The 10,487-nt window shown below is 18.8% G+C and overlaps 3 protein-coding genes across 3 annotated transcripts, besides 21 other annotated features; 1 reads left to right on the top strand and 2 right to left on the bottom strand. All coding sequences in view use genetic code 6, as the record gives it.

The window, feature by feature from the left end:
- Nucleotides 1-2,261, top strand: IMG5_073520 (hypothetical protein; the record flags this gene model as incomplete). Its single annotated transcript, XM_004036640.1, has 5 exons — nucleotides 1-9; nucleotides 1,383-1,523; nucleotides 1,574-1,674; nucleotides 1,718-1,802; nucleotides 1,879-2,261. 5 exons carry the CDS (start codon nucleotides 1-3, stop codon nucleotides 2,083-2,085), a joined length of 543 nt encoding a protein of 180 aa, XP_004036688.1. The 3' UTR covers nucleotides 2,086-2,261.
- Nucleotides 1,025-1,068: a microsatellite.
- Nucleotides 1,026-1,075: a microsatellite.
- On the bottom strand, nucleotides 2,122-3,870 carry IMG5_073510 (udp-glucose dehydrogenase, putative; the record flags this gene model as incomplete). The annotated part of the gene is made up of 4 exons (XM_004036639.1): nucleotides 2,122-2,455; nucleotides 2,499-2,713; nucleotides 3,422-3,667; nucleotides 3,772-3,870. 4 exons carry the CDS (start codon nucleotides 3,868-3,870, stop codon nucleotides 2,122-2,124), a joined length of 894 nt encoding a protein of 297 aa, XP_004036687.1.
- Nucleotides 2,738-2,792: a microsatellite.
- Nucleotides 3,679-3,777: a microsatellite.
- Nucleotides 3,690-3,749: a microsatellite.
- A 52-nt stretch (nucleotides 3,871-3,922) lies between the features above and the next one.
- Nucleotides 3,923-3,959: a microsatellite.
- A 27-nt stretch (nucleotides 3,960-3,986) lies between these two features.
- Nucleotides 3,987-4,034: a microsatellite.
- Nucleotides 4,035-5,245: 1,211 nt separating this feature from the next.
- Nucleotides 5,246-5,355: a microsatellite.
- Nucleotides 5,250-5,352: a microsatellite.
- Nucleotides 5,256-5,355: a microsatellite.
- A 132-nt stretch (nucleotides 5,356-5,487) lies between these two features.
- Nucleotides 5,488-5,555: a microsatellite.
- Nucleotides 5,556-5,965: 410 nt separating this feature from the next.
- Nucleotides 5,966-6,020: a microsatellite.
- Nucleotides 6,021-6,039: 19 nt separating this feature from the next.
- Nucleotides 6,040-6,123: a microsatellite.
- Nucleotides 6,124-7,551: 1,428 nt separating this feature from the next.
- Nucleotides 7,552-7,622: a microsatellite.
- Nucleotides 7,623-7,679: 57 nt separating this feature from the next.
- IMG5_073500 (hypothetical protein) lies at nucleotides 7,680-10,172 on the bottom strand (the record flags this gene model as incomplete). The annotated part of the gene is made up of 5 exons (XM_004036638.1): nucleotides 10,083-10,172; nucleotides 9,189-10,040; nucleotides 8,441-9,134; nucleotides 8,013-8,323; nucleotides 7,680-7,860 (listed from the first exon to the last, which is right to left on the bottom strand). The coding sequence occupies exons 2-5, from the start codon at nucleotides 9,497-9,499 to the stop codon at nucleotides 7,680-7,682; spliced, it is 1,497 nt and encodes a 498-aa protein (XP_004036686.1). The 5' UTR covers nucleotides 9,500-10,040; nucleotides 10,083-10,172.
- Nucleotides 7,875-7,980: a microsatellite.
- Nucleotides 7,891-7,980: a microsatellite.
- Nucleotides 7,922-7,982: a microsatellite.
- Nucleotides 7,940-8,003: a microsatellite.
- Nucleotides 7,963-8,016: a microsatellite.
- Nucleotides 8,356-8,420: a microsatellite.
- A 305-nt stretch (nucleotides 10,173-10,477) lies between the features above and the next one.
- Nucleotides 10,478-10,487: part of a microsatellite that runs on past the window's edge.

Genomic DNA, 10,487 nt, shown 5'->3' with positions numbered 1-10,487 from the left:
ATGGGAAAGGTAATTTAATATATATATTAGAGTATTTATTTATTTATTTTTTAAAAAAAGAAAATTCTTGAGCTTATTTAAAACTAGTATATGTAGTATTATTAATGGATTCTATGATATTTAAAAAGAAACTTAAAAAAATATTCATAGTTTATTATGTACGAATTTAAAGGAAGAAAAAAGCCTATATAAAAGTATTATTTCAAGTAATTTTAGTGATAATTAATCTTTATTATCAATAGATAATAATTCTGATGATTTTAAAAAATAAGATGAAATAAGTAATTTCTATTTTTTTCTTATATTTCTTTCTTTTTTCTTTTTTTTTTATTAAAAAAAAAAAAAAAAAAAAAGAAATTATATATATAAAATTATATAAGATTAATCTTAGAGTAAAAATTAAAGTAATATAAGATTAAATATTTAGTAGGCCTAAATGGAAATATAAGAAATATAAAATCATTCTTTAGAAATTTAATATTTAATAGAAGATGTTTCGAAATATTTCAAAATATATTAAATGTAGTTTTCTTAAAAACTGTAATTCAATTAAATTGTTTTTGGAGATTTGATAGTTTATAAATAATTGGCAAATTATATTCACATAGACTTAAATTAAAGTATAGAATTTCTAAAGCATTTTATAATTAAAGTAGAAGAAAGTATTAACTTATTTAAGAAAAAAATATTACTTATAGTATAGGAAGGTGGGAATATTATAAAAGAAGCGAAATAATAAAAAAAAGAAATTTTAGACTGTGTATAAACTATTTAAAATTATGAAAATGCAATTACTGAACTTAAAATAGAACTTTTGGATTCTTTGGTTTTATATTGTGTTTAATCAGCTGAATTCCTTGTTTAGATAACTAAGAAATCTGATATGGTTTTGAATTAATAATAAGAAAAAATAATTGATGATAATGAATTAAAATCTTCATAAGAAAGTCTTATAAACGCATAAAATAATAGTTATATTAGTTTAAAAGAAAATGATTTTAAATAATAATAATTAGAAGCTGAGTATATATATTAAAAAATTATATATAAAAAAAAAATATAAATAAATATATATTTGTAAAAATATAAATATATATATATATATATTATACATAGTTAATAAATAAGAAATTTTCATAAATAAATTTCATCACAAAATATTGTTGCTGCAAAAATTATTTCTAAATTATTAAAAGTATTTTTCAAATAATGGAAAGATTCAGAAAACTTTAAAAATCTTATTACAAAGGAACTTTATCTTTCCTTAAATAAAAAATTAAATTCTTAATTAGAAGAAATGATTATTCATGGATTGATTGTTATTATATTTTAACTATTTTATTTTTTAAATATCTTTATAATATACATATATATATATTTAGATAAAAGGTGAAGGACCAGAAATAAAATCTATTATTCCTTAAAAAAGTGAAGATTGTGAATTTCTTGTTGATTTAGAATTATCTTATAAAGGAACTATTATATTCGAAATTGATACTGCTTATCATATTGATTGGCCTAAAGTATTTTCACATATCAAATAAAACTTTATATTTATATTTAATTATAAAAGGCTAATTAATATAAATTACCTATGACTATTAAAATTTAATTAAATGAATTTTATTCTGTTATTAGAGCTTGCTTTGTTCCTAAAAGTTATGGAAAAAGCTGGTTTTTTTTTTGTTTATATAAGATAATATTATTATTAAAATAGGTTTTCTTTTATTGGGGAACCTGTAATTTAATTAGATATAGATCCTATTATATCTAAAAAGTATCATTTATCGAAATTGCCTTAAGTATATATTTTATTTTTTTTGTTATTTACAAACAAAAATAAATAAAAAAAAACAAAAAACAAAACAAAACAAAAAGGTAAAAAGTATTATGTAGGAAATTATAAACTAGAAAATAAGAAAAATGACTTTTCCTAATATAGAAATGATTAAAATTCCTCTTTCAAAAAAAGGGAAGAAAATAGAATAAATAAGGGCAAAATTACAATATAAAAAATAATAAACTACAATTTTAGCAAATATTTAAGAAAAAAGAATATATAATTATTAATAATATTCTTTATGAATTTTATATTTTTATTTTTTTTGTTAGGTATAATAATCAACCTAGCTTTACATATGCAAAACCAATTTATTCTATTTTATCTTAATCTAAAAGATTCCTTCCATCAAAAATATAAGTAGGCCTTTTCATTTTTAAAAACATTTAGGAATATTCGAAAGTTTTGAATTCATCCCATTCAGTTAAAATAACTATACAATGCGAACTTTCAACAGATTTTAGATAGTCTTGGTTAAAAAAGTTTATTTTTTAAAAATAATCTTCTGTATATAAATTTTAATTCTACATTTCATTTATAAAAGCATTTTTTTAGACCTAAGGGTCATATATATTTAATATAGCACCGTTTATTAATAGATTAGAGCATACAGATCTTTTATTATTAGAAAAATAAATTAAAAAAATTAAAAAATTACATAGAAGCGCTTTCTCTAACATCATTAGTATTTTTTTTAAAAGCAACACCAAAAATAGTCAGGATTTTATTCGAAACATTATTATACATTTTTTCAATTATAGTATCAGTAAATCTTTGTTTTTAATATTCGTTTAATTTTAATACTTAAAACCAATATTCTTAAGTTTCCTTTAATCCTAAAAATTCACATAAATAGCATAATCCTAAAATATCCTTAAATAAATAAAATTAATAAACATATATAATATATATATATATATATATATATATATATATATATATATATATATATTATTAAGTCTAATATAAACTTTTTTTAAACAAGATCCTCCAAAACCAACTGAACAATTAATAAATTTATTTCCAATTCTTTTTATTATTATATTAAATATATTAATTATAATATAATACCTAGAATCAGAACCTATGCAAGCCTTTATTTCATCTATATTAGCACCTATTTTTTCACATAAAGGCGTAATACTATTAATTGAGGAAATTCTTTAAGCTAGAAATGCATTTGCGACTATTTTTGACAGTTCACTAGATGAAATATTAGTTGAGATTATTTTATCTTTAGGGACCCATTTTTCATATAAATTACTTAATATTTAAGCGCTTTCTAAATCTTCCTTTTTTGAACCGATTATTACTCTATCGGGATTTATAAGGTCTATAATTGCGCTTCTTATATTTTTTTTTTTAAAAAAAATAAATAAATAATATTTTTTTATCTTCAGAAAGAAATTCAGGATTAGAAATTATGGAAAATTTCTATTTGTTTTATGGATAATTTGTTTAATTCTTGTTGAAGATTTCTTTGATTATGGTAGCTGTTTATACAGGAACTGTGCTCTTTTCGACTAATATTATTCGTTTTTGCATTTCTTTTTGGTTAAAATAGCAAGCAATTGTTCTTACACTTTCTTCTAAGTATCGTAAATCGAGACTTTTACCAGCTCCGCGGCCTTTTTCTTTTGTAGGGGTACTAACAGCGATAAAAATTATGTCTGTGTTTTATAAAGCTTCGTTTAAATCTGATGTGAAAAACAAATTCTTGCATAATTATTATTTTATTATTTCACTTAAACCTAATTCGAATACTGGTAATTATTAATCAAATTACCATTATTTTATTATAGATTCGTTCACATCGTATACTATGAACTTTAAAATTATTATTGTTATGTATATATATATATATATATATATATATATATATATATATATATATATATGTATATATATAATTATTTTTATATATTATTTACTTTTATTTCTTAATGGTATTTTGAAAAAACGGCCATTGTAGGTCCTCCTACATAACCTGCTCCAAAACATGTTATTTTTGATACTTTTTACGAATTCATTGATTATTATTTTTTGCTTTTTTAGAACTTAAATAATACTATTTTATTGCTTTTTTTTTTTTTTTAGTTTTATTTTTTTTTGTTTTTTTAAAGATTTTTTTATATTTTTATTTATATATTAAGTTTTGTATTAATTTTTTATTAGTTTATATTTAATTTTTTATAAAGGAAAATTTTTTTTATTTAGTTGTAATCCTATTCATTTTTTTGAAAAGCATAACATCTTAATTTTTTATATTTAATAATTATGTTTTTTTCAATAATCTTTTCTTTTTAAATTCGAAGTTTTATTATATTAATACATTTTTTAATTATTTAATTTTAAATTTTATCGAGTTTATGAGCTCTAACTTAAATTAATAAATGAATAAATAAATAAAATAATATAATTTTACTTATTTTTATCCGAAAAAATAATGCTATTTTCGATATTTTACTATTATTATAAATTTTTTTTAGGATTTTAAATTGGCTTTGTTTTCTATGAATATTCTTTAAAATGATTATCTATTTTATTTTACTATAAAAAAATATAAAGGTTTTAAATTAATATTTTGTTTGTTTGTTTAATGTAAAAACTTACTTATTGATATATTTTATATTTTGAAATATAGGGAGATTTATTATTAAGTGTAATTAAATTATTATTTAATTTTTAAAGATTTATTTAAAAAGTTTAATTTTTATGTAAATTACATATATTTTCTTCTTCAAAATTAAACGAATTTTATTAAGATTAATTATTGTTTTAAATTTAGTATTATAATTAAATCTATTTTTAGTTTTCTTAATTTAATATAGGAGGCTTTTTATCTTCATATTTTATTTTTTTGTCTACATCATCTAAAATATAATTTTATACATCCTAACAGACTTTTTATAACTATTAATAATGTTTACGTTGACTTTTAAAAGTTTCTGTAATTTATTTTTTCTAAGAAAATTAGTTTATTTAGTAAACTTTAACATCTATTTTTATATTATTTATTTATTTAAATATTTATAATTACTATTAGTTCTTAATTTATCATCTCTTTTATAATATATATGATTATAATGGTTAATATTTTAATATTTTTAGAGAATTTTTAATAAAGATTCTGCTTTTTATTCTTAAGAAATATTAAAAGGAGATTTATAGTCTTTTTAATAATTATATAAAGATTTGTTGTTATATGGAAAAATAGTCTTTTAGTTATTTTTTGGATTAAATGATGTTGAATAATTACTTTTATTAATAGAAATAGTTTTATTAAGTTACTATTTTTTAATTTCAAAACTATTATTAGAGGTAGAATTTAAGAAGAAAGTGTTAAATAAATTATTATTAGTTTAAAATTTACTCAGTGATTATGGGTTAGAATGAGGTCTAAAAAAATTAAATAATAAATATATATATATATATATAAATATATATATATAAATATAAATATATATAAATATATAAAAATACAAATATATAAATATATATAAATAAATATAAATTATTACTATTTTTATTTTTAATTTAAAATTTTAGTATTTTATAAAATTTCATTAATTTTTTAATTTAAAGGTAGATTTTTTATTTTTTATTAATAATTTAAATTTTTAGTTTTATAATCATTATAATAATTTTTATTAATATTATTATTATTATTATTATTATTATTATTATTATTATTATTATTATTATTATGATTATTTGTTTTTTTCTAAATTAATATATTTTATATTTTTTTTTTTTTTATATCAGACCATTAATTTTCCATTTAAATAATTTATTTTTTAATTTTGTTATTTAAGTCATCGCTTTTTTTTCTATTTGCTTTACTTTTTTATCTCATTTGATTCAATTTTGATTTATAAATTATATCTAATGTTTTATTTAATTTGTTTTTATATGTAGAATTTTATAGCAAATTGGGTATTTCGTTTTAATCATTAAAATTTTATAAAATTATATTTTCTTCTATGTTGGGTTATCTTTATTTTTCTAAAAAATAATAGTTAAACATATTATTTTTGTTTAATACAAAACTAATATTTTTAATATAAATTTTATTATAAATATATATATATAATAAAATAATTATTAATGGTAGAAATAAATTTAATTATTTATTTTTATTTAATTTTTATTATATACGTATATTATATATATTTATTATTTTTTCATATAATAAATCTTTTTTTTAAAAAAAATAAAATATTATTTTAATTTTGTATAAAAATAAATATAATTTATGCTTTAAATTTTTATTAAAAAAAATACTTTTTTTAAACTTTTTTCTTAATTTTCATCTACATAATAATTCGAGTTTTACAAAAATATCATTTAAAAAGGCCCAAACACTCAAAATTCTTTCTAATATTCAGAAGCCCATTATATATTAGGCTAATTATACTCAAAATAATGCCAAAAAGACTAATCTTTATATTATTACGAAAAAGCAGCGTCCTTAAATCCCCTATATATAACCGAAAACTTATTAAATGCATACATAGAGACCAATAATGAAAAAAAAGGTCTTAAATTTTATGAATAAATAAATGAAAAAATACCTGAAGTGTACTTCAGTATTGGTTTTTTACACGAGAAAATGTTCGATTTGAAAAAAGCTGAAGAAAATTACCAAAAAGTAATTGAAAAAGACCCTGAACATGCATTAGCTAATCAAAGATTAGGATTTTTATATAAAAATAAAGGCGATTTAGACAATAGTACATGTTATTTTTATAAAAGTGTTGAAAAAGATGCTAAAAATTACAATTCTATATTTAATTTAGCCTAAAATTTAAGAATTTTACACGAGACGAATTTATCTATAGAATATTTAGAAAAACTAATTGGTTTTATATATAAATTACTATTATTTTTTGTTAAAATTTTTATTTAGATTTAGATAAAAATTAAAAAATGGTCTTTTTTGAACTTGGTTTATGTTATTAATAAAAGGGCGATTTTTAAAAAGCTGTTTTATATTTAGAAGAATATATATAGGAATTTTAAAATAATTAAGATGGGTTTTTGGCTTTAGGGAATGTCTTATCTTAATAGTAAAAATTTTAAGAGGCTTTTTAGTATCTTTTGAAAGGCTTAGAGTGCAATGGGGAACTTCAAAAAGATATGGCTTTATAAAAAATTATTGAAAATATAGAAAATTAAGATGAGGCTTTATTATAGTAATTATATAAAGGTTTTGAGGACAAATATAAGGGAAATAATCCTTTGGTTTTTGAGATTTTAAGCTAAATGTTTATTATTAAAAAAAAATTGAATGTAGCGGTTTTGGTTTATTAGTTTTTAGTAAAAAAAGGAACGAATGTATTTTAGAATAGAGTTAATTTGGCAGTATTAAATAGGGTTTTGAAAAATTATTAGGAAAGTATTAATCAATATAAGGAATTAATAAAAATAAATAAAAATGAAGGAAATTATTACTATTTTTGCGGGTAAGTTTAAATCGAATATGGATAATATGAAGAGGCAATATAGAATTATTTAATGTGTTTATAAATTCAAGGAAATACAGATTATTGCATATTTGAAATTTCTGAATGCTATAAGAAAATAGGAAACATATAATAATATTAAGAATATTAAGAAAAATTGAATACGCTTTTTCCATAGTTTTTCTAAGAAGAAAAGAATCATGTTTTATATATTTAATAATTGATTAAATGATAATATAAATACAGATATATATATATATATAAATATATATATATATATATATATATATATATTTCTATTGTTATATATATATATAGAAAATAATTATTAATAATGTTATATTTTTATATGTATTTTTATTTTCTTTTGTTTTTCATTCTTAATCATGAATTTCTTTCCACCAATTAACTCTTTAGAAAGTATTCTTATTACCTTTTATATGTCCTAAATATTTATTATATATATCTCCATCATAAGCTCCAAAAGGACTACCTAAAATATGATCAGGTGGTGCTAAGACATCTATTAAACCAACAGCTTCAGGTTTAATTAATCTAAATTTATATTAATTATATGATTATATATAATATAATAAATATTTATTTATATGTTAATATAAAAATATTATATATATATTAAAATATTAATAAAATTTTTATTTATATCTTAATATATTTTTATTTAAATATTTATATATATAATATACTTTAATAATTCAATTATTCTTTATTTTATTTATCCTGTCTATTCTATATTAATAAAATTATTTTCTCTAAATGTTCCTTAGTCTTTTTAAATAATATCAAGTGCCCAAAGTTCAAAAACTAAATCAAGAACTTAAATAGTATTCTAATCTTTGATTTTGTTAATTCCTTCAATAAATTCTTAGGCTTAATACAGATCACCGAATGCTAACGATACATTATTAAGGTAAAATACTTATGTATCATTCCAAGCATCAAATGTATTTTAATTTTATAAATTTTCTTATAATTTTAAACCGGATCTTTATAATAACTTAAAAGTATATATTTTAGATTTTCACAAAAATATATAAATATATAAATATATAATATATATATATATATATTTATATATATATTTATATATATATTTATTTTATTTATGTTTTACTAAATTAACACGCCATTCTAAAGCTTCGATTATGATATTCTTTTGTTTAAATTTAGAAACATCATTTGCTGACCATTTTTATTCATCTACTGGTTGTAAAGTAATAAATTAAGCTGTTTTATGTAATATTTCTTATCCTTTTAATATTTATCTTACTATATCTAATAAAAATTTAGCTGTTTATTACAAAAGAACAGTATTATCACCTTCCCAAGTGGTATTAATATCATTATCTCTATAAAGTTATGAAAGCCTATTTAGTGAAGAATATCCATGTCCACCTAGAATTTCTCGACAGTTTTAAATAATTTCTGCTGCCATCCAACTAGCTTATGCTTTCACTACACTACTTTTAGCATGTAACTCTTCTATTAAATTATTTTTTTTTTTATCTAATAAATGTAATTAGTTATCATCCCATAACATATTTAAACTTAAAGAAGCTACCTACATTACTATTACTTTAGCTAAACTGGTCAATAATCTATATTAGACTAATGGATATTCGATTATAGGGTATTCCGGTTTGCCAGGAAGTCCAAATTATTAACGAATACAGGCATATCTTATTCCTATTGTTAATGCAGAAATAGCATTTACACACGCTTATAAAGATATTATTACACGTCCACCAGATAAAGAGCCTAATTATAAGCCGAACCTTTTATCGGGATTTTTAATTTCGGTTTTAAATCTATATATTTTAAACATATTATATATATATATATATTATTATTTTCATTTTTACTCTCCGTTTTCTATTTAAGAAAATCTATCTAATAGATTATCATAAGGTATTTTTACATTTTTAAATTATAAAAAACCATTATCTATACCTTCTAGACCTGATTTGGAGCCACAATCTCCTATTATAACGCCTGGACATGGCATATGGTCTTCCTATTTTATTTTATTTTCATTATATATTGGTTTTTTTTTTTTACTAAGTTTCTAATGGGCACTATAAAGGCGTGGACTCCATAATTTTATCCGTTTACTATTAATTAGGCCCATATAGCGGAAGTATTAGCGATTTAAGCAGCTGCTCCAATCCACCATTTTAAGGCTAAATCATTGGGAGTGTTTATAATAAATTCGTTAGTGGAATTATCATATGTAGCTGTGGTTAATATGGAGCGAACATTGGAACCATGGCCTAGCTCAGTAAGACCAAAGCATCCTATATCTTCTAAAGTGATTAGTCTGGGAATTAGTTTTTAATGTTTTTCGGTACCTATGTTCATTATTGTTTTAGTGTATAAGTAAAAATGAACGCCGTGTTTTATACAGTGGGAAGGGTTCCAAGCATATACAGCTATTCCCATTAATGTAGTAACGTTTGGGTCTTTTATGTATTATTCAAAGTTTACAGCTCGGATTTTGTTTAAGGTCTTTAAATATAAAAATGATTAGTAACGATATTCTTCACGGGAATATTCTTCTAAGTGAGGGTGCTTAAATATATGAGGGTTTTTTTTTATTTGGTCGAATATTTATAAACGGATATGGTTGTTACGACCGAAAAATAAATTAGTTAATTCTGATTAGTTTATATTAGAAGTTGAACGATATTTTTAAAGAAGCCTTTGTGGATCTATTTCTATTTTAATTTAATTATTTATATATTTAAAAAATAAAATACAAGAATTTTATTATGAAGGCATTTATAAATTAATGTCTCGAAGTCTTTCTTTCGCATTTTACATTTTGATTATTTTTTTTTAAATATAGTATATATTTTTTTATTTTATTTTTAATATTTAGTTTGTATATTATTTATTTTAGGATTTTATTTTATTTAAGTAGATATAACAAATATATTCATTATCATATGTTAAAAATTTTAGACGTCATTGTATTTTATATTTTTATTTTATTTATAAATATTAAAATTGAGTAAATAAAAATATTATATTCAAATATAAAAATATTGGTTATATGTGATTAAAAACAAATTTTAAAAATAATAAATATTATTGTAAAGGATAAAAAGTTAATTTTAAATATGAAAGAAATAAAAAAAATACAAATATAAAAAAATATATAT

Source organism: Ichthyophthirius multifiliis, assembly GCF_000220395.1.
Source record: "Ichthyophthirius multifiliis unplaced genomic scaffold scaff_1120509250425, whole genome shotgun sequence".
In the NCBI taxonomy this organism is placed as follows: Eukaryota; Ciliophora; class Oligohymenophorea; order Hymenostomatida; genus Ichthyophthirius; species Ichthyophthirius multifiliis.
Note: the sequence above shows the minus strand (reverse complement) of the source record. Positions and strands in the feature narration are given on the sequence as shown.